Source organism: Dermacentor silvarum, chromosome 1 (genome assembly GCF_013339745.2).
Source record: "Dermacentor silvarum isolate Dsil-2018 chromosome 1, BIME_Dsil_1.4, whole genome shotgun sequence".
In the NCBI taxonomy this organism is placed as follows: domain Eukaryota; kingdom Metazoa; phylum Arthropoda; class Arachnida; order Ixodida; family Ixodidae; genus Dermacentor; species Dermacentor silvarum.
The window spans coordinates 138,561,519-138,589,282 of NC_051154.1; the positions used below are offsets into that span (position 1 = coordinate 138,561,519).

At 47.6% G+C, this 27,764-nt stretch overlaps 2 protein-coding genes across 2 annotated transcripts in view; one reads left to right on the forward strand and one right to left on the reverse strand.

Annotated features, from left to right (window-relative positions):
* The window catches only part of LOC119436113 (acyl-coenzyme A diphosphatase NUDT19-like), a 155,825-nt gene that overhangs the window by 81,409 nt on the left and 46,652 nt on the right, over nt 1-27,764 (reverse strand). The gene's annotated exons all lie outside the window — the stretch shown is intronic.
* Nucleotides 2,947-21,097, forward strand: LOC119436114 (probable ATP-dependent RNA helicase vasa-like). Its single transcript, XM_049660934.1, has 2 exons — nt 2,947-3,047; nt 20,734-21,097. The coding sequence occupies exons 1-2, from the start codon at nt 3,017-3,019 to the stop codon at nt 21,015-21,017; spliced, it is 315 nt and encodes a 104-aa protein (XP_049516891.1). The 5' UTR covers nt 2,947-3,016; the 3' UTR covers nt 21,018-21,097.

The window sequence follows — 27,764 nt, forward strand, 5'->3', positions numbered from 1 at the left end:
CCCTCGTATCTTCCTGATACACAGATTACGATTAGGCGTCGCTTTCACACGCGGACACGATGTTGGGGGAACTAGCCCTTAACAACAAAAAAACAGTAGCAGAGAAAAAGCTGTAAACAAGAAATGATAATCTTCGAAGGTATGCACAAACGGGATTAATAATCAGGCAGGCTCATGTATCTAACAAAGTCTATGCAGGCTGCGGATCTTGAGCAGAGTACAAACTAAATGCGTAAGCTACAGTTTCTCGAAGAAAATGATTTCATAGATCGTGGGCTTTAAGCAAGACTGTCGCACATCACACTTTGTCAGAAACTTTGGAAATCAATCATAGGTCAAACGTATCACACTGTGCTTTGGGGGCTCCTTAAAGACAATGACAGGGTTCGAGGCGAGAGTTTATTGGTGCCATGGTCAAAGAACTGCCGTATCTGGCCGCGTGCAGATACTAATAACTGTTTCGTATATAAATTGTAGTCGTGTCCTTTTTTTTCCCCCTGAAGTGTCTTCTGATGAACAAGGAAAACGGGTGAAAAGGTGCTGATAGAACACCCTTCTCAATGCGTCACGGACGAACAGAACATTTTCATTGGGTGCTAAAGACACCAACGTCCATACTAATAATATACAGGACTTCATCAAAGCGGTATTGAACAAGCTGACATTTGTTTTGGGATGACGCCATACATTAAGTGGACAATATGCCATGCTAATTCTATCCCGCTTTTCTTTTCCACCAGTTCGAGCATGTGCACCGACATTTGTCGCGTTTTTCACCCATGTGAGGGCGGCAGCACATGTTTCATGCTAGGCTATTTTCATTATTGTGCTTTGCTTCACTCGAGCGCGCACAGCTTTTCTATTTTGCACACATTTGCAGCATGATGATGATCATGATGATGATGAAGCCTCAATTAATGGCACAAACCCACTGTGGGGGATAGGCATGGGCTCTTCACATGCTTTTTGTTTGTCGTCTTCGCTCGGGACTGTCAAGAATTTGAACTTGAATGTAGCTTTTGGCTACGGAGAGAGTGGGCTATTCAAGAATTTCCTCTGAATTCTCAGCGCTAGCACGACCTGCGCGGTAACACAATCGGTAACATCGTCCAGCAGTAACACAGTACTGGTGCATTTTGAATGTAAGCAGGTGATTCAAATATCAAAGTCAATATAGTTAGGTAGATATAGTTCTTTTAGATGCGACAACGCGATCTATGGTCCGAATAGCGTCGACCATCAGCTGCGGAAACGTTAACACCGAAAACGGCACCGAAAGACCATGAACTTTCACAACTTTATAGGTCATTTTTTTAATCCTGGCCGCCGACGCTCAAGCAGTCATAGAAGCACGAGGACTACGCAGGGATACTTTAATGATGATATATAAAATGTATATTCGGCCCATATTAGAATTCGGTTGCGTGTTATTTTCCGGTGGTCCCGCCTATAAAATTAAACCTCTGATACTATTAGAAAGAAAATCTCTACGATTATGCCTTGGGCTACCTAGATTCGTTGCCAACACTGTGTTATTCAGGAAGCTAATATACCCACTCTAGATTGTATATTGCGCATGCTTTGGGTTCAGACTTTTTAAAACATTTATGAATTTTCAAGGAGGCGTGCACAATACATATTTTTCACTGAACCGTCTGAGTTCTTTAACGTATCGTGGTCGCGATTACACAGTCCTCAGATAATATTTGTGCACGCACAGTTACAATTGAATGTGTCATTACGTCAAGTTTGCCATTCGAATAATGCCTTAACAGACCTCAAAATTGAATTCGAGGAAATATTTGCAAATTATGCTAAACTATTGCCTAGCAGACATTTAAATAATATATTAAAAGACCAGTCAAACCAGCGAGCTACTGACAACATAATAGCTACCGACGCTTCCGTGTGCAATGAGAAGGCAGGAGTGGGGATCTTCTCTGAATCTCTTCAATGGTCTTACTCTCTTCGCCTTCCCGACTTCACACCCATTTTTCAGGCAGAACTAATAGCGATTATATTACCCCTACGAAAAATTCCACAAAACGATTCATTAGCTGTTATTGTGACTGAATCACTGTCTGTATATGCACAGCACTTACAGCCTCGTCAAATTCAAAAACTTGCGAACATTTTGTTCAATGGTTCCTTCGTACATGCGGCAAGTATACTTGCTTTGGGTACCGGGACATCGCGGTTTGCACTTGAATGAAATGGCTGATTCACTCGCGCGAGCATCACTTAATGGCACTGTCATATCTGTTTTGCCGACATCAGCTTATGCCACCGCGGCTAGGTACAGAAATTTCTCTATATCGCAAAATTCCGCAAAATTTATTTTAACATCGTCTGATTTCCACCATCTTTGCTTCTCGTGGAATAATAATTGGTGTACATCAAGGCAATTGAAAGTTTCCATTACAGAATTGAGATGCCGTATACCGCCTCTAAATTTTTACTTACACAGGTCTGGTCTCGCTGTGTCCCCTTTATGTTCTTTTTGCAATAAATCCGAATCCATTGAGCACTTTTTCCTTTCGTGCCGCCGATTTTCAAGAGAAAGAAAAATCTTAGAAATTGCATTTCGAAAACTCGGCCCATTATTAACCTCACCAACCATTCTCTCCTTTGGGGCGACTTCACTGGGACACAGTCACAGGAATGCCCTTTTCTTGCAGTTTCCAATTTCACTAGAGATACAAAAAGATTACCTTGCTGAATTTCTAGAATTAAGAATTATTTATATTATTTCACTTCTTTATGACAACATTGCTTTATCTCAAAATTAAGATTAAATCTCACATTAAGATTAAGTTTTTGTTAAATTCCTCATATACATAGTTGAAACCACCTGCTTCTTGGCCAATCCCCCGTAGTGGGTATGAGCCAAAGTTTAGGAAACGAGACAAGACAAGATGTTTTGAGGCAACAACAACATTCGATCATGGCTGAAGTCCCGAGTAGTTTCACGGCCGATTTCTTCGGGCTAGGCCGTGGACGCGAAACCAAAGTGGGAATGGAAGCAGCAACCTCCCGGCGGCCTTGTGGTAAGTAGTCAGGCAACAGATCGGCCTGCGTTATACACCGTCAGAATTTCTGGTGTCTCCTGCTCGGGTGTTGTGTGCGTGGCTGCTCTGACAATGGCGACTATATAAACTCGCAGGTTGGGGTTCCATGGGATCTACCTGGCACAAGAACGTCCGCAACCGAGGCGTCTCGGGGGCTGGAGCGGACTGCTGGGGTGAGGCCACCCCTGAGAAGGAGCAGCTCACTTTCATCTACGGGGGCGTCCGCCATTCGGAGCGTGGCAGATCAGAGAGTAGCACCGCCGGCCGTGCACACTTTGAGTGCAACCAAGAAGGGCATATGAGCCGGGACGGTCCACTGCTGACGACGACGCCACGGCCGAGGATGCCTCAAGTGTGGCGAAGAAGGCCACATGAGTAGAAATTGATTTACAGACACTTGGGCGGGACATACCGAGAAGTGGGTCGCTATACGATTGGTGTGTGGCGAAATAGGTGTTATGTGTGTACTTTGTCTTTAAATTGTTCGTTTAGATTTGTATAAAGTATTGTTTATGCCTTTTATTTCCTACCTATATCACGCTATTCAAAAGCATAAATGTTTTCTTATGACTTGTACTAAGCTCGCATTCATTTTCCACGTTCGCACAGAGTTCATATTTTCGTACGTATGTGTGTTACGCATATATAATGATTATTTGCACCGTTTCAAGTGGTATAAAATACGTGCAGGACGCCCGTATAGGCTTCTTGTGCACATTGACATAAAATGAATTGAAATAAATTTAATTAATCGTGCGCCATCACTGGCACATATATGTCCGAGCGTAATGAAATATTTATAAATGAAAGGCGTTTAAGTATAGCTCCTGTTGTAAAAGAAAAATCGGGAAGAAAATGACACAATTTAGTGAGGACCATTGCGAGCGAGTCAGCAGATTCATACACCCCATATAGGGTGTTTCACGTAACTTGGGGCAAACTTTAAATATATGTAAATGGTCACGTAGCTGGACAGAACCAGGGTAATGTAGCTTGCCTTCGCTTGCAGATACTCAGACTATTTTTTTTGCATTCCGCCTAAAAACATATTAGGTCTTAATTAATCAATCGAATTCTCAAATATTATAATTAGATGAAAAGTGTGAATGGGAAAATTGTACAGCACCAGGAAAAACTCCCGATACAGGTTTCCGTTGCTCATTACGTGCTACATAAAAGTGTTTTTCCGAGCGTGAAAGAATGCGGCGAATACACGCAAAATTGCCGCGCAACCGGCAGCTCGAGGCACTGTGTGTGTATTCGCGGGCTTCTTTCACGTGCGGAAAAAACACTTTTAATGCGAAAGCGTTAGGTGTCTATGTTGGCGGTGCCCTTGGCGGTGACCTTGCGGCGACGCTGGCGAAACTGCGCCATAACGAAAAATGTCGGACGCCGCAAAGAGTAAAAGCACGTCTAAAAATGCTTTGATTGACGCCACATTTCTCAGGGAGGTTCTTGTAACCAATGTAAATTTGTGGCTTTGAAAAGAAAATTTGGTACATTTCGGTCTGGATGGGAACCGAAGCCAGGCCGCCGCGGTTAAGACGAGCACGCTTCCCTGAAGCCACAGCTGCTCCTCTGTACTGGCTTTGTGCCTAGTGCGCGCCTGAATGCAGACGTCACGTGGTCACAGAGACGCGATCGTGCCACTGCTCGCGCGTTCGTCGTCGTCTTCTTGCACAGATGGCAGGCTTTCTCTTTCACGTTTTAAAAACGTGTCACACTTGCTTACTTTTTAGTTTCAAAAATATATTATAGTTAAATTTATAATTATGTTATTTTCTATTTTCTTGGTTCTTTCCGAATTATCTCAGTTGTTTTCTCGGAATTACTAACCGCCTTCTAATTCTATCCGCATCATGACCAATCCACACATAGTGGGTATGAGCCAGTGAAACGAACAAATTTATGAGAAGAACGCTCGATGGCTGACGTCGTGAATAGTCACTGCCGGTTCCTTCGGGTTAGGCCGTGGGCGCGTAGCCAAAGTGTAGCAGCAACCTCCTGGCGGCCGTGTGGTAAGTAGTCAGGCAACAGATGGGCCTGCGTTACATACCATCAGAATTCGTGGTGTCTCCCGCTCGGCTGTTGTGCTGTGTGGCTGCTCTGACAATGGCGACTACACAGGCGCAGGTTGGGGCGCCATGGGATCTACCTGGCACAAGAACGTCCGCAACCGAGGCGTCTTGGCGGCTGGAGCGGACTGCTGGGGTGAGGACACCCCCGAGAAGGAGCAGCTCACTTTCATCTACGGGGGCGTCCGCCATTCGGAGCGTGGCAGATCAGCGAGTAGCACCGGCGGCCGTGCACACTTCGAGTGCAACCAAGAAGGGCATATGAGCCGGGACTGTTTTCGCCACGGCCGAGGCTGCTTCAAGTGTAGCGAGGAAGGGCACATGAGTAGAGATTGATTTGTGGACACTTGGGCGGGACAGACCCAGATGTGGGCCGCTACGCTACGTGTGCGGCCAGATTAGGCGTTTTGTGTGTATTTTGTTCTCTGGTTTGTCGTTTAATTTTGGGGGAAAGATTGAAATTTGTACTTTTTTAACGCTTAAGGATGATAAATATATTCCGATACGTTGTACTAACTTGTATTTCTTTTCCGTGTTCGCTTTCGGAATTTTAATATTTTCATGCGTTTATGTGCGGAACATATAATTCTTCGCACCGTTACATGTGGCATCAAATGGGTAATGTACATGGCACGGATCGCAATCGGAACAAGTGAAGTACATGTGATCCAACAAGAACGCATGCGCTTGTCAAGCGTCAAAGCTCACGAATGCGAAGTTACAGGGAAGGGTGTGTGGTGTTCGTATAATTATGGCTCGTTAACACTGGTGCATTCGGCGTCAAGAGCGACGCCAGAAAAGAAAAAGTAGCAAAAAGCGACGTCACTTTCTGTTGTCAATGGCGCCATATAGGCCTGCGATAAACGCAGTATTTTTAACATGTCCCGGAACTCGACATGATCAAGCTACCCGCCGGGGTGGCTCAGTCAGCAAAGGCCTTGCGCTGCTGAGCACTATATCGCGGGATCGAATCCCGGCCGCGGCGGCAGCATTTCGATGTAGGAAAAATGCAAAAACGCCCGTGTGCCCGCGTTGTAGTGCACGTTAAAGAACCCCAGGTGCTCAGAATTAATCCGGAGCCCTCCACTACGGCGTGCCTCATAATCAGAACTGGTTTTGGCACGTAAAACCCCAGAAAGAAGAAGTGATCAAGCTCTCCACTAGGCAGTGGTAACTGCATGCTGCACTGGATGAGCAGTTCAAGTCGAGATCACCTGTTTAGCAGGGAAAGCGATGCAGCTAAACACCGACCGCACGAATGTCGCGTCATATCGCATTCTCGTACAAAGCACCGCTTCATTCCGTACCGACGAAAGCATTCGGTGTTTGGTTCTGGGGGCATCGTCCAAAGGACGCCCAGCCCGTCGGCCAATGCAGCCGCACGAAGGGAGCTAAAGTGAACACTTGCCCTGCCTTCATAACTCACTATAGCCTTAGCTGAAAACGTTGACGGCAATGCAACCAACCTCGCAAACACCATTGCAAACGCTGCACTTCTCAATTGTTAAACTGGCAGCACCAGAATTCAAAGACCACGTGGAATATCAAACACGAAATAATGCGAGGAGGCATGTTGTAGTAGACGAAGTTTGCGAGTGTGCCTTTACGAACACCACAAGAGTGCACATCATTGTACAGAAGAGCATTATTTCCCAAATTGTGGGACGTTCCGGTTACTTTCGTGCTTCATTGCATAAAAGTTAATTTTGTGAATAAAGAAGTGGGCCAACAGCGCATTTTTACAGTGGGTTTGAGGGCGAATATCTCCAAACTGGTGTCATTACGGAATTTTATTTCAAGTGGATACGCTTTGCAAACTCACCGGCTGCATTTCGTGAATTGCACTGTGCCGTAAAGTAATTATTAAGTTAATTTGTAATTTCTTGTTAATTAGTTGACTATGTGCTTCGATTTCTCTTGCAAGTAATGTCCGCCTCACTGAATAATCCAGCTCAAGGACTAGAATTATGTTTGAATTTTGTTTGAATTACTTTGTTTCTGCAACAGGCAATTGAAAAAAAAAATTTCGTAGCTTTCCTCTTGCTACGCCAGGTGTCAGCACATGCATTACTGGTTTGCTTGGCCTCCTCATAGAGGGCGCGGGAGTTTTGAGGCACGGACATTCAAACATCTATGAGAGCGTAGATATACGGACGGAAAAAAACTTATTTGATAGAAGCACCTGCGAGGTTGCCGGCCCGGGCTCAGGCCACCCGGGCATTATATGTACGGTGAGGCATAGCCTTTCCACCGCTGCCCGGGCCCGCTGGATTGCCCATAGTTGGCCGTGTAGATCTGAGCTAGTCAGAGCGCTTAGCCATCGCTCCTCGATAAGGTCGGGTTCTATGTTGTCCTCTCTGTATACTAGTCTGATCTCTGTGCATTTCCATAAGACATGTGCCGTGTCTGCGTGTTCGTGCTTGCAGAGCTTCCAGCTCGCTTCTGGGTATTGTGTCGAATTTACTCTGTTTAAGTGTACTGGGTTTCTGAAGGTTCTGGTTTGCAACCTTCTCCAATCTGTTTCTTGAGATCTGTCTAGTTGTTTGTGCGGTTGTGGGTATGTTTCTCTGTTTCTTATAGTGTGTCAGTATGTCGTGGTACGTGACTAGTCTTTCTCTGTCGTCCTATATCGCTACTTCGTCGTCGTCGCCTCCTCCGTCTTCCCCATCGCCTCCGCCGCAGTCCTCACCCCCTCCGCGGGGGGTGCGGGGTGTCGGGCTGTCACTGTCCCAGCCACGGTGGGTTAGTTTCGCGCGACTCGGTGGGCCTTCTCGTCGAGGTTGGGAGGGGTGCTCGGGTCTTCTGTGGTTACTTCCCCCATGTGTGCCGGGATCCATTTGAGGTATTTGGGTGTGATTTTGCCATTCTTGAAGTCTGCTGCTCAGGATTTTGGCCGCCTCCGTGGAGACAAAGCCCTTTGTGAAGTTCCTAATGGCCGCCTTGGAGTCGCTGATTATTGTTCCGTCTTGTTTCAGACCGTTGAGTACGACCAATGCGATTGCCGTTTCTTTCGCTGCCTCCGACGCTCTGGTCCTGACGGCGCCCGCCGTCACGGTCTGTTCTTTCGTGTCTACGACCGCCGTTGCGAAGACACCAGCGCCGACACCACCATTGTCGACCCTCTTTCGGGGGTACCGGGCGGCGTCTACGAAGAGCACCCCCTCCAGCGCACCGTGGTTTTTGACAATCGTTTTCGTGCGGCATTTTCTTCTCTCAACATTGTGCTCGGGGTGCATGTTCTTCGCGATCTTTTCAGTGTTTATTGCGGCTCGGACGTCCGGGTGAATCTGTGTCTTGGGGCCCTTCATTCCGTGGTAGCTTATGCCGATCTTTTCCATGATTTCTCTGCTCGCCTTGGTTCCGGAGAGTCTTTCGATTTGCGCTATCCTCTGTGCTTCCGCGATCTCATCCAGCGTGTTATGTACCCCGAGTTGTAGTAGCCTTCCGTTTCTTGTGCATTGCGGGCGACCCAGTGCCGTTCTGTATGGTTTTCTAATGAGCGCGTCAATCTTGTCTTTATCAGCCTTGTTCCAGTGGACGAACGCCGCTACGTACGCGATGTGGCTGATCGCGAAAGCCTGGACGAGCCGTACCACGTTTCTTTCTTTAATGCCCATTCTGCTGTTGGAGACCCTTTGTATTAGCCTAACGGTCGCCGTGACTTTCTTTTCCAGGCGTGTTACGGTTTCCGCGATTGTTCCCCTGGCTTCGATCCAGAGACCCAGCACTCTGATCTTCTGGACCATGGGTATCTCCGTGCCGTTTCTCGTGGTTATTATAATTCCCCTTTTGTGTAGTTCCGCTACGTCTCTGGACGGTGTGCCCAGCCTCCTGGGGCGGTAGAGTAGCAGTTCCGATTTCCCCGGCGAACAATCTAGTCCGGTGCCTTCCAAATGATTCTCGACTGCCTCCACCGCCCCTTGAAGTTTGTTCTCCATCTCGCCCTCGCTTGCGTCTTTCGTGGTCCAAATCGTAATGTCGTCTGCATAAACTGTGTGACTAATGCCTTCTATTCGCTCCAATTTTTCCGATAGTCTGATCATGACGAGGTTGAAGAGCTTCGGGTGACACGACGGACCCTTGCGGTGTTCCCGCGCTGCCCATGTCCACCTGGATGCTCTCCTCCTCGTCCAGTCTGATTCTGGCTGTTCTTCCCGTAAGGAAATTTCTTCCCATAAGGAAATTTTGGCCACCTCCGTGGAGACCCAGCCCTTTGTGAAGTTCCTAACGGCCGTCTTGGAGTCACGTTCGTTCGCCCAGGCCCAGTTGCGCGATTCTTTCGAGGATGGCCGCGTGCTCGACCCTGTCGAAGGCCTTCTTGAGATCGATCGAGTCCGAGTATTGCCCTCGAGCCTCGCTCCGTGGTGTCTATGACTTGCTCCTTGAGTTGTATAATGGCGTCTTGGGTAGAGCCCTCTTCTGAAGCCGATCGTGTTGCTGCGGTATGCGTCGTTGGACTCCAGGTAGCCGTTAACTCTGTTCAGACAGGTGTGCTCCATCACTTTACCGACGCAAGAAGGGAGGGAGATCGGCTGACATATACAGCTCCGCTGTAAAACATTGTTCGGGGTGAGCTGTCAGCTGTCAAAGTCAACGATCTCTCGTGTTTGTCCGCGTGCAGAGACTATACACTGTTTTATGTATCATAGGTGTGATATTATTTCTGAAACCTCCTCCAACGAACACTGAAAAGGAGCCTTGACAGAACCTCTTCGGCTGCACTCTCGTGCACACCACCATTTTTTATTAAGCACTTTTTTACTTCAAAGTACCGCGACATTGTTTTTCGTGGCCTTTGAGATTCCATAATTAAAAATTAATTAAAATATGTTGTTCTACGAGCGAAGACCGGTCGTGGTCTGCATGCGAACTGAACATTAGTATTAGCTGCAAACAACACTAACGCAGACGGTGTTTTTGTTTTTTGTCACGTTCATTTTGTGGACCGTATCCACCGCGTCTGCAGTCGTACACAGCCAAACGGTATGCATTGATCGAGGTACTGTTATTTATTGGATCAAATTTGAATTTATTTGATTTCCCTCTGTGGCCGAGAAGCGGATCATGTCAGGCCCACCTCGATGGGTGCTTGGTATCCGCGCGTGTCTTGCATGTCTTTGTCGCAAGTAGGTTACGCTGCGCACAGCACGCGTCTGTTGCTGCATGCATGCTGCATGTTTCTTCAGCATGAGGGGCTACCTCTTAGCATTCTAGAGGAATTTCTAGAAATTATTTCTGAGGAGCTGGAGTTCTCTCAACGCTTTCTCCGATAGCCGGAGGGGCTTCTTCTAGATCGCACATTACACACGACGATCGAATCCACAAAACGGGGCTCACAATGCTGCTCACAGCAATTCATTGAAGTGAGTCAAGGAGTCACTTCAGCCTGGCAATTTCTTTACGAGAACTTGCGCATCCACAGTTTTCGTTGATAACATCATCACAACGATATTGAACAAGTACGCATCGTTGTTTCGTGATCACGCCATAAATTGATGATGTATGGTGTTTAATGGCGCAAGGGCCAGGTATGGCCAAAGAGCGCCAGGCTTGTGTTAATAAGTTGACAATGGAGCGATGAATTGCGAAAGGTAGATGTGTCGTGGCTGTAAAAGGGCCTAAAAACAATCGCTGTAAAATGCGTAAAATATATATGTAATAAAATTATGGCAATGGCTAATGAGGTGCACTATGAAACGAAAGAACAAATTGCAAGATAATGATTAATGAGAATTTATCACTGATAAGTCTTTTCAAAAAGCACTACTGCCTTGACAGGCCCTTTGAAATGCAAGGGCCTGGAGACGCGTGCTATACAAAACTACTATCGCAGCGGCATCCTCTGGAGAGAGGATGCGCTATGAAACTATTGGGCAAATAACATGCAATGTAACAACGCTAAGAAAACCCAGGACAGCTTTGGTGTTAGAGGGGTTTGTCACCCAGAAACATAGCGGGATGGAGAGGGAGACAGTACTGGTACGCTAGAGGAAAGTGCCTTTTTCTCTCTGTTTCGGCTTCCCTGCACTCCACGAGGGCGTGGAGCACGGTAAGCCTTCTCTCCACATCTACCACAGGTTGGTGGGTCATTTCCAGTTAAAAGAAAATTGTTGGTGCCATATGTATGTCCTATTCTCAAACGAGAGAATAGGACATTAGTTCTTCGTATTTTCGTAACGGGATGCCAGGGACCTATCTGTGGCTTAACTAAATGGAGCTTATTGTTCGTTTCGGCATCCCACAAGCGCTGCCAGTGGCTTCGAAGATTATTTCTTAAGTAGGGCTTGAGGTCTGCGGCAGGGATAGAAGCTGTAGGGTTAAGGGCTCGCGATGTAGTTGATGAGGCCATTTGATCAGCCAGAACATTGCCCTCGATGCCTCTATGGCCAGGCACCCAGCACAAAATAATATGCTGGTTAGACATATATGCTTTGCACAGAGCAGAATACAGTTCAATGAATACAGGGTTTTTGTGTCTATGTAGAGTCATGATAGCTTTTACAACGCTTAGGGAGTCTGTAAATATTATTGATCGTTTGAGTTTTGACTTGCCTATATTCTTCACGGCTGATAAAAGTGCATAGACTTCAGCCGTAAAAATGCTTGTTTCCGGGTGCAGTACATCGGACTCGGAGAACGATGGGCCGACTACTGCATAAGAAACCCCTGCATGTGACTTGGAACCGTCAGTGTAAAACTGAGTGCAGGACGAGTACTTGAACTGGATTTCTAGAAAATGCATCTGGATATGTGCCTCTGGAGTGTCTTTTGTGACCTCTATAAACGAAGTATCACACTCTATGAATTGCCACTGCCACGGTGGCACTGGATTTGCTGGGGCCATCAAATTATTTTCAAGTAGTGGGATATCCATTTCTGCACTAATTTTTCTTATACGTAGTGAGAAGGGTTCTCTTACTGTCGGCCGGTTATTAAAGAGTGTGGCACTGGTCATATCATTTATGATTGAGAAGGACGGATGTTCCGAGTTCGAATTTACTTTCAGGAAATAGGTAAGGCTTAAGTATGAACGTTGCATGTCAAGCGACCACACGTCCGCTTCTACGTACAAGCTTGACACAGGACTTGTCCTGAAGGCACCAGTGGCTAGGCGGATGCCTAGATGGTGTACAGGATCCAGCATCCTTAGGGCGCTTGGCGTAGCGGAATGGTACGCTATGGCGCCGTAATCTAGTCGTGTGAGTATGAGGCTCTTATACAGATTTAAAAGGCACTTTGTGTCACTACCCCAAACGGTGCGTCACAACACTTTTAGAATATTCATTGTTTTCATGCACTTGTTTCTTATATACTGTATGTGTGCCACAAATGTAAGTTTCGTATCTAGAATCACACCTAAAAAATTATGTTCTGTTTTTACGGCCACACGTTGTCCCTGCAACTCAATGTCAGGATCGGGGTGCAGACCCCTCTTCCCGGAGTACAGGACGCAGGTGGTCTTTTGTGGGTTAAGGCTAAATCCATTCTCGTCTGCCCACTTAGACACCTTGCTCAGACCAAGCTGAATCTGCCGCTCACAGACTGCAAGATTGCACGAGGCGAAACCTAACTGTACATCATCGACGTATGCAGAGTAAAACATGTTTCTTGGGATATACAGACGCAAAGAACTCATTTTTACGATAAAGAGAGTGCAACTCAGCACTCCGCCCTGTGGCACTCCAGTTTCCTGCACAAATGGTCTTGATACAGCATTTCCCACACGAACACGGAATGTGCGATTAGATAAATAACTTTCTATGACATTTAACATGTTACCACGTATACCAACGTGCGAGAGGTCTCTAAGTATTCCAAACCGCCACGTGGTGTCGTAGGCTTTTTCCATATCAAGGAATACAGACAGAAAGAACTGCTTATGGACAAAAGCTTCACGAATTTGCGTTTCAATACGTATCAAATGGTCGGCGGTGGATCGACCCTCTCGAAACCCGCATTGGTACGGGTCAAGCAGTTTGTTTGATTCGAGGAAATGTATTAGTCGGCGGTTTATCAATTTTTCGAACAGTTTGCAGAGACAGCTTGTTAGTGCTATAGGCCGGTAACTCGAAACAGACGATGGGTCCTTGCCCTGCTTCAGTATAGGGACGACAATGGCCTCTTTCCAGGGGGAGGGGATCTTGCCGGAGGACCATATAGCATTGTAAAGGCAGAGGAGAGTTTTCTTTGTTTCATGGGGAAGGTGTTTTAGCATTTGATAAACTATGCGGTCAGAGCCTGGGGCAGACTTGTTGCAACAACTAAGCGACGCATAGAGCTCAGCGATGCAAAATGGCTGGTTGTATACCTCGTATCCGGTGCATTTTCTTTCTATTTTCTGTTTTTCTATGGTAGCCTTGCGTCTTTTAAATGTTGGCGAATAATGGGATGAGCTTGCCACATGTTCAAAATGTGCTCCCAGGCAGTTAGCTTGGTCTTCCAGACTGTCGCCTTGTGTGTTTACCAACGGGAGTGAATAAGTTTGTAGCCCTTTTATCTTATTAACTTTCTTCCAGACTCTGCCCTCGTCTGTATACGAGTTGATGTCTGATAAAAACTTCTCCCAACTCTCTCTCTCCTGGCCTGTCGACGTGTTCTTCTCCCCTGCGATTTTTTATTCTTAAAATTGACAAGATTCTCCGCAGTTGGGGAGTCGCGTAGCAACCCCCACGCTTTGTTCTGTTTCCTACGAGCGTTCCGACATTCCTCGTTCCACCATGGGACACAGCGTTTGCAGGTCACACCACTTATTTCAGGTATACATTCAGAAGCGGCATCAATTATAAAACATGTAAAATACTCGACAGCAGCATCAATTCCCAGCTAAGATATTTCAGACCACGAGATACTACTTGTAAGACTTTGGAATTTCTCCCCAATCTGCCATATCCAACTTCCAGCGGGGTGCCTGTGGTGGAGGTTCGTTTTGTAGTGGTGATCTCAGCAGTATCGGGAAGTGGTCAATCCCGTAAAGATTTTTTATAACTTCCCATTTAAGTTCAGCAAATATAGACGGGGAAGCTACACTGAGATCAATGGAAGAAAACGTTTTGTTTGCGAGATTGTAGTAGGTGGGTTCCTTCTTATTCAGGAGACACGCACCAGAGGAGAAAAGAAATTGTTCGATTAGGCGTCCTCGCGCATCGATACGCGTGTCGCCCCACAAGCTGCTGTGTGCATTGAAATCACCAAGAACGAGGTAAGGTTCCGGTAATTCATCTATAAGTGACTGAAATTCATGCTTGTGTAAAGGATAATGTGGGGGTATGTAGAGCGAGCAAATGGTAACGAGTTTACCCAGAAGTACAGCACGAACGGCTACCGCCTCAAGTGCCGTATTAAGTGGAAGTTGCTGACAGGCTACACTTCTGTAGAGTATGATGGCCACACCACCAGATGATGCGGCAGAATCCTCGCGATCTTTTCGGAAAACAATATTCTGACGTAGGAAGTTGGTGTTTCTGGAGTTTAGATGTGTTTCTTGAACACACAGCACCTTTGGATTAAATTTACTGAGAAGTTCTTGGATATCGTCTAGGTTGTGGATTAGTCCCCATAACATTCCACTGTATTAATTTATTCATGTTGGAGGAAAATAAAAGGTGCTGTGTGTTTCAAGGGGTGTGTACAGCCTATTTTACAGAGCCTTTTACAGGCGCTGTAACTGGTGTCTTGTCTTTTTTGGAGCGTTCTTGGGAGAGTCGCCTCTCCCTAGGCACTCCGTGTGCCGTCTGAGAAGTTGTGTCCATTGCCTCTTGCGAGGCGTTGGACACTCGCTCTAACGAGCGATGTGTACGTCGGTTTGGCTTCGCCTCGCTTCGCCTCGTCAACCTCCCCACCAGTGCGGAGGTTGACGGTACCTCCTTAGCCTCCGTGCTATCCTGGCTGCTGCCAGAGCTAGCAGGGGCCACTGGTGTGGCCAAGTTCGGTGATGGCAAGGCAGCCTTGGCTGCTCCCACCATAGGGGTGGCTGCCACAGCCGGCGGCTCGCTGCGCGCGGGCCGGGCAGGTGGCGGAAGCCGGTGCGACGTTGCCCCCTGACGCGTCGCCTCGGCATATGTTGTGCTGTGGAATGGCAGGCACCTTTTACGTGCTTCCTTGAAAGAGATGTTCTCACGAACTTTGAGTGATAATTTCTTTTTCTTTTTTCCAGTTCGGACAAGACCGGGAGTAAGCTGGATGCTCACCATCACAGTTTACACAGTGAGGTGTCGCTTCACAGTTGTCTGAGGAATGACCTTGCGTTCCACATTTCGCACATGTGAGTCTACCACGGCAGCTCTGCGAGCCGTGGCCAAATCTTTGACATTGGAAGCATCTTCTGGGATTGGGGATGTATGGCCTGACAGCTAACTTTGTGTATCCGGTTTCTATGGTTTGTGGCAGATCGCAAGTGGCAAAAGTCAGGATCAGGTGTTTAGTGGGAATTTCCTTATTTTCTCTTCTGATAATGATGCGCTGTACGTTTGTTACGTTTTGTTCTTTCCAGCCTTCCAATAGTTCGGTTTCGGACAAGTCGATTTGATCTGCATCAGACACTACTCCACGTGCTGTGTTCATAGACCGATGAGGTGAGACGGTAACAGGTATGTCCTCAAATGTCACAAGCTTGTTCAATTTATTGTGCTGCGCTTTGTCACGAATCTCAAGCAGGAGGTCCCCGCTCGCCATTTTGGTGACCTTGTAAACTGGGCCAAGGGCGTCAGTCAAGCCTTTCGCAACAAGAAAGGGGGATACGGTTCGAGCTGGTTTTTCAGTTTTCTCACTGTGCACAACTTGGAATCGGGGAAAAATTTCTTTCGGTCTGAATAGGTTTAATATTTCATCGGTGCGCCCCCTCTTGTGAGGGTGACGATCAAGTAGACGGGGAAATGCAGGTGCTCCCATATTAGTTCGGTTTATTTCGGCGGCAATGGCGGCCACCCACCACGGAGCCCAACTAGGGGACGCTGCAGCACTTAAGGTGTAAGGCTGCAGACGCCAGCCGTGCATTGCTGCTATAACCCAATATAAGATACCAAAGAGAGGGCACATACACAAGGTTAACCCAAGCCGCCTATAAAAACGTGGAAGTAACAGAAGAGAATAGGAGACAGGACAGTAAAGAAAGGAGATAGGAAATAAAAAGGGCAGAGAGGGGGATAGGAAAAGGCGACCAGCCGGTTTCCCCTGGGTGGGTCAGCCCAGGGGGGCCGTCTACGTGAAGCAGAGGCCGAAGAGGTGTGTTGCCTCTGCCGAGGGGCCGTAAAGGTCCAAACGCCCGGCTTCGGCTCAACCCCAAGGATCCCCTTTTCCCCGGACACGGCTAAGCCACGCGAGCGACACGCGGGAGGGTCCAACCCTCATGTGCTCGGGTACGTGGTGTCGCAACACACCAAACGCCTGCTCACGCAGACGCCCCTGCGGGGATCACGCCATAAATTAAGTGGACGATATGTCATGCCAATTCCATCCCGTGCATCTTGTGTTAAGACCTTCGATTACAACCGCGAAGACGCTACCGAGAAGCGAGAGCCGAGGGGGGCACAAAACCGTCCGCTCAAGTTAATTGTGAATACCACTGTGTCCCGTGTCACCGATCCGACAGTGGCCACTGCCACACTCTACGGCACTGCAGGTTCCGGACTCACGTCCTATTACTGTGTTTGTTTACTTCTTTTCTTTCCGCTTTCCTTTCCCCACTCTAGTAATTTACTCCAGCAGAATAAACTAGTCTCGAAACGGATCCCAAAGAGAACTTCTTCCTTCGTGGCTCCTGCGCGCGCGGCCGACACCGTCCAGCTTAGTTAACGAGCAGCAAAAGTTAGCAGTCGTTCAAGGGCGACAGTGATTAAATTCAGCCCATCGGCACGAGTATTCATCATATTGTTTACATCTAATTTGAGCATGTGCACCGCCTTTTGCCGCGTTAGTGAACCGCGTGAGGGTAGCACGTGCCTCGTGCTGAGCCATTTTCGTATTGTGCTTTGCTTCTCTCGTGCACAGACAGCTTTTCTTTTTTTTCACGCATTTGCAGCACCCGCCCTTCTCAGGTTTCTTGTTCGTTGTCGTTGCCTAGGACAGTCAAGAATTTCATGCGCAATGTAACTTTCGAATAAGGAAGAGTGTGTTATACAGGAATTGCCTTGTAAGTTATCCACGGTATCACGAACCTTACGCCTTCAGCAGTGACTCACTACTTCTGATGCATTCTGAAAGTAAGCGGACGAGCTGAGTATCAAAATCGAAGTAGATATATTTCTTTTAGACGCGATCTATGATCCGAATAGCGTTGACCATCGGCTGCAGAAACGTTAACACTGAAAACGGTACCGAAAGACCATGAAGTTTCACGACTCTATATATATAGGTCATTTTTTAATCCTGGCCGCCGACCCTCTGTCAGTCGTAGAAGCACGAGGTGTTCGGAAGTAGAGAAAGAAGAAGACGTTTATGAGAAGAACATTCGATCAAGGCTGGAAACCGCCTGCTTCTTGGCCAATCCCCCGTAGTGGGTATGTGCCAAAGTTTAGGAAACAAGACAAGTCCCGAGTAGTTTCACGGCCGATTTCTTCGGGCTAGGCCGTGGACGCGAAGCCAAAGTGGGAATGGAAGCAACAGCCTCCCGGCGGCCTTGTGGTAAGTAGTCAGGCAACAGATGGGCCTGCGTTATACGTACACCATCAGAATTTCTGGTGTCTCAATGCGAAAACACCCGTGTACTTAGATTTAGGTGCACGTTAAAGAACCCCAGGTGATCCAAATTTACGGAGTCCCCTACTACGGCGTGCCTCAATCAGATTGTGGTTTGGCACGTAAAACCCCATAATTTAATTTTTTTTTCTGCTCGGGTGTTGTGTGCGTGGCTGCTCTGACAATGACGACTATACAGGCGCAGGTTGGGGCCACATGGGATTTACTTGGCACAAGAACGTCCGCAACCGAGGCGTCTTGGCGGCTGGAGCGGACTGCTGTGGTGAGGCCACCCCTGAGAAGGAGGAGCTCATTTTCATCTACGGGGGCGTCCGCCATTCGGAGCGTGGCAGATCAGGGAGTAGCACCGCCGGCCGTGCACACTTCGAGTGCAACCAAGAAGGGCATATGAGCCGGGACTGCCCCCCTGCTGACGACGACACCGTGGCCGAGGCTGCTTCAAGCGTGGCGAAGAAGGCCACATGAGTAGGGATTGATTTGCAGACACTTGGGCAGGACACACCCACAAGTATAGGCCGCTATGCGATTGGTGTGTAGCCAAAATGGGCGTTATGTATGCATTTTGTATTTAAGTAGTTGGTTTAAATTTGTATGAAATGTGTTTTACGTCTTGTTTTTCTACCCATTTCACGCTTTTCAAAATTATAAATGTGTTCTCATGAATTGTAATAAGCTCGCATTCATTTTCCACCTTCGCACATGGAGTTTGACATTCTCGTACGCATATGTGTTACGCATATACGGGGTGTTTCAGCGAACACTTTCAAAATTTATTTAAGGTTGCCTGTGGCAAATAGCCCAATTCTAGTTAATGAGCTGCTGTACTCGAAGAGGCGGACATTACTTGCACAAAGAATTGAAATGCACAATCGACTAATTGATGAAAATTTACTAATTAACTATTTAACTAATTACTTGAGGGCCCATATTGCAATTTACAAATTGTAGCCGTGGAGTTCGCAAGGCGGATCCACTTAGAAGTAATTCTCAGGATGGCACCAGTTTCGAGATATTAATTCCCGAACTTTGCGGAGAAATGCATTGGCGTTCCAGTTAATTTTGTGCTTCAATGCAAAAAGCGACGTTTTGTTAAGAACTTAACTGGAACGCCAATGCATTTCTCCGCAAAGTTCGGGAATTAATATGTCGAAACTTGTGTCATCCCGAGAATTCGTTCCAAGTGGATCCGCCTTGCGAACTCCACGGCTACAATTTGTAAATTGCAATATGGGCCATCAAGTAATTAGTTAAAAACTTAATTAGTGAATTTCTGTTAATTATTCGATTATGCGTTTAAATTCATTTTGCAAGTAAGGTCCGCGTCTTCGAGTAGACCAGCTCATTAACTAGAATTGTGCTATCTGCCATGGGCAACCTTTAAGGATTTTTGAAAGTGTTTGCTGAAACACCCTGTATAATGATTATTCGCACCGTTGCAAACGGTATCAAATACGCGCGGGACGCCCGTAGGCTTCCTGCGTGCATCAAAATAAAATGAATTCAAATAAATTTAATTATTCGTGCGCCATCACTGGCACATATATATCCGAGCGTAACGAAATCTTTATAAATGAAAGGCCTTTAAGTATAGCTCCTGTTATAAAAGAAAAATCGGGAAGAAAACGAGACAATTTAGTGAGGACACTTGCGAGCGAGTCAGCGGATTCATACACCCTATACACCCTATATAGGGTGTTTCACATAACTTGGGCCAAACTTTAAATATATGTAAATGGCCACGTAGCTGGACAGAACCAAAGTAATGTTGCTTGCCTTCGCTTGGAGATAGATTGTTTTTTTGCATTCCGCCTAATTACATATTAGGTCTTAATTAATCAATCGACTTCTCAAATATTATGATTAGATGAAAAGTGTGAATGGGAAAATTGTACAGCACCAGGAAAAACTCCCGATACAGGTTTCCGTTGCTCATTACGTGCTACATAAAAGTGTTTTTTCGAGCGTGAAAGAATGCCGCGAATACACGCAAAATGGCCGCGCAACCGGCCGCTCGAGGCACTTTGTGTGTATTCGCGGGCTTCTTTCACGTGCGGAAAAAACACTTTTAAGGCGAAAGCGTTAGGTGTCTATGTTGGCTGTGCCCTTGGCGGTGTCCTTGCGGTGACTCTGGCGAAACTGCGCCGTAATGAAAAATGTCGGACGCCGCAAAGAGTAAAAGCACGTCTAAAAATGCTTTGATTGACGCCACATTTCTCAGGGAGGTTCTTGTAACCAATGTAAATTTGTGGCTTTGAAAAGAAAATTTGGTACATTTCGGTCTGGATGGGAACCGAAGCCAAGCCGCCGCGGTCAAGACGAGCACGCTTCCCTGAAGCCACAGCTGCTCCTCTGTACTGGCTTTGTGCCTAGTGCGCGCCTGAATGCAGACGTCACGTGGTCACAGAGACGCGATCGTGCCACTGCTCGCGCGTTCGTCGTCGTCTTCTTGCACAGATGGCAGGCTTTCGCCTTCACGTTTTCAAAACGTGTAACACTTGCTTACTTTTTAGTTTCAAAATATTTTATAGTTAAATTTATAATTATGTTATTTTCTATTTTCTTGATTCTTTCCGAATTATCTCAGTTGTTTTCTCGGAATTACTAACCGCCTTCTAATTCTATCCGCATCATGACCAATCCACACATAGTGGGTATGAGCCAGTGAAACGAACAAATTTATGAGAAGAACGCTCGATGGCTGACGTCGTGAATAGTCACTGCCGGTTCCTTCGGGTTAGGCCGTGGGCGCGTAGCCAAAGTGTAGCAGCAACCTCCTGGCGGCCGTGTGGTAAGTAGTCAGGCAACAGATGGGCCTGCGTTACATACCATCAGAATTCGTGGTGTCTCCCGCTCGGCTGTTGTGCTGTGTGGCTGCTCTGACAATGGCGACTACACAGGCGCAGGTTGGGGCGCCATGGGATCTACCTGGCACAAGAACGTCCGCAACCGAGGCGTCTTGGCGGCTGGAGCGGACTGCTGGGGTGAGGACACCCCGGAGAAGGAGCAGCTCACTTTCATCTACGGGGGCGTCCGCCATTCGGAGCGTGGCAGATCAGCGAGTAGCACCGGCGGCCGTGCACACTTCGAGGGCAACCAAGAAGGGCATATGAGCCGGGAATGTTTGCGCCACGGCCGAGGCTGCTTCAAGTGTAGCGAGGAAGGGCACATGAGTAGAGATTGATTTGTGGACACTTGGGCGGGACAGACCCAGATGTGGGCCGCTACGCTTCGTGTGCGGCCAGATTAGGCGTTTTGTGTGTATTTTGTTCTCTGGTTTGACGTTTAATTTGGGGGGAAAGATTGAAATTTGTACTTTTTTAACGCTTAAGTATGATAAATATATTCTGATACGTTGTACTAACTTGTATTTCTTTTCCGTGTTCGCTTTCGGAATTTTAATATTTTCATGCGTTTATGTGCGGAACATATAATTCTTCGCACCGTTACATGTGGCATCAAATGGGTAATGTACATGGGACGGATCGCAATCGGAACAAGTGAAGTACATGTGATCCAACAAGAAAGCATGCGCTTGTCAAGCGTCAAAGCTCACGAATGCGAAGTTACAGGGAAGGATGTGTGGTGTTCGTATAATTATGGCTCATTAACACTGGTGCATTCGGCGTCAAGAGCGACACCAGAAAAGAAAAGAAAGTAGAAAAAAATCACGGCATATCCACGGGGTGAATGATGAGTGGGCGAAGCTCCGGAGGGAGTCATCGGATCTCCCGCTTAAGGGGACGCTAGCACAAACGCGTTAGAAACGTGCAGTACTCTCTAATAAGGGGGAGCGGCCACAGCGTCTTACGCAGCCATTTACACATGCCGGAACATGCACCGCGTTTGCCGACGCCATCACATGACTGCCGAGAGAGTATACCCCCCGTATTCATAAACGCTCCTCGACTTGACTTGCCACCGCTTTGGGCAGCGCGTTCGAAACGCGTTGAAGGTAAGGCGGAGAGGCCACAGCGTCTTACACCAGCTTCTTACACGGGCCGTAACGCGCTAGCACAAACGCGTTAGAAACGCGCTAGAAACGCGGCCTTTCGTTAATGTTGGGTATTTATTGCCATCGTGGTGCGTGTGTCCATGTCCGCTTCGTGGCGTAGTGGGCTAACGCCGCGCGCTCGGAAGCGAGGGGTCCCTGGTTCGATTCCGCGCTACGGACACAACTTCGGAATTTTTTTTCTCATTTTTCTCAGACTGGTTACACACTACTACTACTACGACGACGACGACGGGGACGAACGGGTGCCGCTATAAGGAGCTTCGCCCCTAAAAAGCGACGTCACTTTCGGTTGTCAATGGCGCCATATAGGCCTGCGATAAACGCAGTATTTTTAACATGTCCCGGAACTCGACGTGATCAAGCTACCCGCCGGGGTGGCTCAGTCAACTAAGGCCTTGCGCTGCTGAGCACGATATCGCGGGATCGAATCCCGGCCGCGGCGGCCGCATTTCGATGGAGGCAAAATGCAAAAACGCCTGTGTGCTTGCGTTGTAGTGCACGTTAAAGAACCCCGGGGGGTCAAAATTAATCCGAAGCCCTCCGCTACGGCGTGCCTCATAATCAGAACTGGTTTCGGCATGTAAAACCCCAGAAAGAAGAAGTGATCAAGCTCTCCACTAGGCAGTGGTAACTGCATACGTCTAGCAGATTACAGATACGTCTCCGTCTAGCAGATTACACCCCAATATTTCTTGCAGAATTTCTGGCCATCATTCTAGCCATTAGAAAATTGGGTACCCAGAGATCGAAAGTAATAATTGTTAGTGATGCGCTGTCGGTTTGTACACATTTAACTTCTACAAATCGGTCACACCTACTGAGTATATTTTCGACTCTTGTTCCAGACAATTTGTCTGAAGTCCGCTTTGTATGGTTCGCCGGTAATAGTGGAATTTCTTTAAATGAATCAGCTGACTCGCTCGCATCATTGTCACTAAATGGTCCTGTCTTAAATATCCTTCCTGATTTCGCTTTTATAACAGGTGCTAGATTTAAACACTTTTTATTTCTAAATTGTACTAAATCATCCCTACTTTCCGCAGAGGATTTTCGACATCTAAATTTCCAGTGGAACACGAGCAAATGCCTTTCAAGACACTGCGAGGTGACATTATCAAGCTTCCGTTGTAGAGTTCCCCGCCTAAATTTTTACCTTCATAGATCTGGTTTGTCCATAACTAACCTTTGTTATTTTTGTAATGAACCAGAAACTATGGACCATTTCTTTCTTTCTTGCCGCCGCTTCTCCTCCCTCCGCAGAATGTTCCCAGTATTTCCTACAAGTAAGCTGGGTTTAGCGCTTACTACACCAAACATTTTGTCCTTTGGTACGTGTCAATTATGCACAAGCCATGGGTTAACGATTTCTGCTATCCACAAATTTATTGAAGCGTCAGGAAGGCTTCACTTCTAGGGTACCGACCGTGGGACACTTCTCTTTATTGTTTCCCCCCTAGATTCATGAATATGCCCTCTCAAATTTTCGGTTGGCATTGAGTTGAATATTACTTTGTGTTAAATGTTTGCCTTTCTCTCATGTTGTGTTTTGTTAGGCGCAGATTTCAAACAATCTAATGTGGCCAATGTGGGTACGAGCCATGTTTTGAGGCAACAACAACAACAATAACTGCATACTCCACTGGATGAGCAGTTCGATATCACCTGTTTATAAGGGAAAGCGATGCAGCTAAACACCGACCGCACGAATGTCGCGTCCTATCGCATTCTCGTAGAAAGCACCGCTTCTTTCCGTCCCGACGAAAGCATTCGGTGTTTGGTTGTGCGGGCATCGTCCCAAAGGACGCCCAGCCCGTCGGCCAACGCAGCCGCACGAACGGAGCTAAAGTGAACACTTGCCCGGCCTTCATAACTCACTAGCCTTAGCTGAAAACGTTGACGGCAATGCAACCAACGTCGCAAGCACCAGTGCAAACGCTGCACTTCTCAATTGTTAAACTGGCAGCACCAGAATTCAAAGACCACGTGGAATATCAAACAAGAAATAATGCGAGGAGGCATATTGTAGTAGACGAAGTTTGCGAGTGTGCCTTTACGAACACCACAAGAGTGCACAGCATTGTACAGAAGAGCATTATTTCCCAAATTGTGGGACATTCCGGTTACTTTCTTGCTTCAATGCATAAAAGTGAATTTTGTGAATAAAGAAGTGGGCCAACAGTGCATTTTTACAGCGGATTTGAGGGCGAATATCTCCAAACTGGTGTCATTACGGAATTTTATTTCAAGTGGATACGCTTTGCAAACTCACCGGCTGCATTTCGTGAATTGCACTGTGCCGTAAAGTAATTATTAAGTTAATTTGTAATTTCTTGTTAATTAGTTGACTATGTGCTTCGATTTCTCTTGCAAGTAATGTCCGCCTCACTGAATAATCCAGCTCAAGGACTAGAATTATGTTTGAATTTTGTTTGAATTACGCTTGTTTCTGCAACAGGCAATTGAAAAAAATTTCGTAGCTTTCCTCTTGCTACGCCAGGTGTCAGCACATGCTTTACTGATTTGCTTTGCCTCCTCATAGAGGGCGCGGGAGTTTTGAGGCACGGACATTCAAAAATCTATGGGAGCGTAGACCTACGGACGAAAAAAAAACTTAATTGATAGAAGCACCTGCGAGGTTACCGGCCCGGGCTCAAGCCACCCGGGCATTATATGTGCGGTGAGGCATAGCCTTTCCACCGCTGCCCGGGCCCGCTGGATTGCCCATACTTGGTCGTGTAGATCTGAGCTAGTCAATGTCGGGTTCTATGTCTGCGTGTTCGTGCTTGCAGAGCTTGCAGCTCGCTTCTGGGTATTGTGTCGAATTTACTCTGTTTAAGTGTACTGGGTTTCTGAAGGTTCTGGTTTGCAACCTTCTTCAATCTGTTTCTTGAGATCTGTCTAGTTGTTTGTGCGGTTGTGGGTATGTTTCTCTTTGTTTCTTATGTGTCAGTATGTCGTGGTACGTGAATAGTCTGTCTGTCATCCTATATCGCTACTTCGTCGTCGTCGCCTCCTCCGTCTTCCCCATCGCCTCCGCCGCAGTCCTCACCCCCTCCGTGGGGGGTGCGGGGTGTCGGGCTGTCACTGTCCCAGCCACGGTGGGTTAGTTTCGCGCGACTCGGTGGGCCTTCTCGTCGAGGTTGGGAGGGGTGCTCGGGTCTGCTGTGGTTATTTCCCCCATGTGTGCCGGGATCCATTTGAGGTATTTGGGTGTGATTTTGCCATTCTTGAAGTCTGCTGCTCAGGATTTCGGCCGCCTCCGTGGAGACCCAGCCCTTTGTGAAGTTCCTAATGGCCGTCTTGGAGTCGCTGATTATTGTTCTGTCTTGTTTCCGACCGTTGATTACGACCAATGCAATTGCCGTTTCTTCCACTGCCTCCGACGCTCTGGTCCTGACGGCGCCCGCCGTCACGGTCTGTTCTTTCGTGTCTACGACCGCCGTTGCGAAGACACCACCGCCGACCACCATTGTCGACCCTGTTTCGGGGGTACCGGGCGGCGTCTACGAAGAGCACCCCCTCCAGCGCACCGTGGTTTTTGAGAATCGTTTTCGTGCGGCATTTTCTTCTCTCAACATTGTGCTCGGGGTGCATGTTCTTCGCGATGTTTTCAGTGTTTATTGCGGCTCGGACGTCCGGGTGAATCTGTGTCTTGGGGCCCTTCATTCCGTGGTGGCTTATGCTGATCTTTTCCATGATTTCTCTGCCCGCCTTGGTTCCGGAGAGCCTTTCGAGTTGCGCTATCCTCTGTGCTTCCGCGATCTCATCCAGCGTGTTATGTACCCCGAGTTGTAGTAGCCTTCTGTTTCTTGTGCATTGCGGGCGACCCAGTGCCGTTCTGTATGGTTTTCTAATGAGCGCGTCAATCTTGTCTTTTTCAGCCTTGTTCCAGTGGACGAACGCCGCTACGTACGCGATGTGGCTGATCGCGAAAGCCTGGACGAGCCGTACCACGTTTCTTTCTTTAATGCCCATTCTGCTGTTGGAGACCCTTTGTATTAGCCTAACGGTCGCCGTGACTTTCTTTTCCAGGCGTGTTACGGTTTCCGCGATTGTTCCCCTGGCTTCGATCCAGAGACCCAGGACTCTGATCTTCTGGACCATGGGTATCTCCGTGCCGTTTCTCGTGGTTATTATGGTTCCCCTTTTGTGTAGTTCCGCTACGTCTCTGGACGGCGTGCCCAGCCTCCTGGGGCGGTAGAGTAGCAGTTCCGATTTCCCCGGCGAACATTCTAGTCCGGTGCCTTCCAAATGATTCTCGACTGCCTCCACCGCCCCTTGAAGTTTGTTCTCCATCTCGCCCTCGCTTGCGTCTTTCGTGGTCCAAATCGTAATGTCGTCTGCATAAACTGTGTGACTAATGCCTTCTATTCGCTCCAATTTTTCCGATAGTCTGATCATGACGAGGTTGAAGAGCATCGGTGACACGACGGACCCTTGCGGTGTTCCCACGCTACCCATGTCCACCTGGATGCTCTCCTCCTCGTCCAGTCTGATTCTGGCTGTTCTTCCCATAAGGAAATTTTGGCCGCCTCCGTGGAGACCCAGCCCTTTGTGAAGTTCCTAATGGCCGTCTTGTAGTCACGTTCGTTCGCCCAGGCCCAGTTGCGCGATTCTTTCGAGGATGGCCGCGTGCTCGACCCTGTCGAAGGCCTTCTTGAGATCGATCGAGTCCGAGTATTGCCCTCGAGCCTCGCTCCGTGGTGTCTATGACTTGATCCTTGAGTTGTATAATGGCGTCTTGGGTAGAGCCCTCTTCTGAAGCCGATCGTGTTGCTGCGGTATGCGTCGTTGGACTCCAGGTAGCCGTTAACTCTGTTCAGACAGGCGTGCTCCATCACTTTACCGACGCAGGAAGGGAGGGAGATCGGCCGACATATACAGCTCCGCTGTAAACCATTGTTCGGGGCGAGATGTCAGCTGCCAAAGTCAACGATCTCTCGTGTTTGTCCGCGTGCAGAGACTATACACTGTTTTATGTATCATAGGTGTGATATTATTTCTGAAACCTCCTCCAACGAACACTGAAAAGGAGCCTTGACAGAACCTCTTCGGCTGCACTCTCGTGCACACCACCATTTTTTATTAAGCACTTTCCTACTTCAAAGTACCGCGACATTGTTTTCGTGGCCTTTGAGATTCCATAATTAAAAATTAATTAAAATATGTTGTCCTACGAGCGAAGACCGGTCGTGGTCTGCATGCGAACTGAACATTAGTATTAGCTGCCAACAACACTAACGCAGACGGTGTTTTTGTTTTTTGTCACGTTCATTTTGTGGACCGTATCCACTGCGTCTGCAGTCGTACACAGCCAAACGGTATGCATTGATCGAGGTACTGTTATTTAGTGGATCAAATTTGAATTTATTTGATTTCCCTCAGTGGCCGAGAAGCGGATCATGTCAGGCCCACCTCGATGGGTGCTTGGTATCCGCGCGTGTCTTGCATGTCTTTGTCGCAAGTAGGTTACGCTGCGCACAGCACGCGTCTGTTGCTGCTTGCATGCTGCATGTTTCTTCAGCATGAGGGGCTACCTCTTAGCATTCTAGAGGAATTTCTAGAAATTATTCCTGAGGAGCTGGAGTTCTCTCAACGCTTTCTTCGATTACCGGGGTTTCTATATCGCACATTACACTCTATGAACGCCTCCACAAGACGGGGATCATAATGCTGCTCGCAGCAATTCATTCTTGTCAATGAATCACTTCTGCCTGGCAATTTCTTTACGAGAACTCGCGCATCCACAGTTTTCGTTGATAACAGCATCACAACGATATTGAACAAATACGCATCGTTGTTTCGTGATGACGCCATAAATTAAGTGGACGATATGTCACGCCAATTCCATCCCGTGCATCTTGTGTTAAGACCTTCGATTACAACCGCGAAGACGCTACCGAGAAGCGAGAGCCG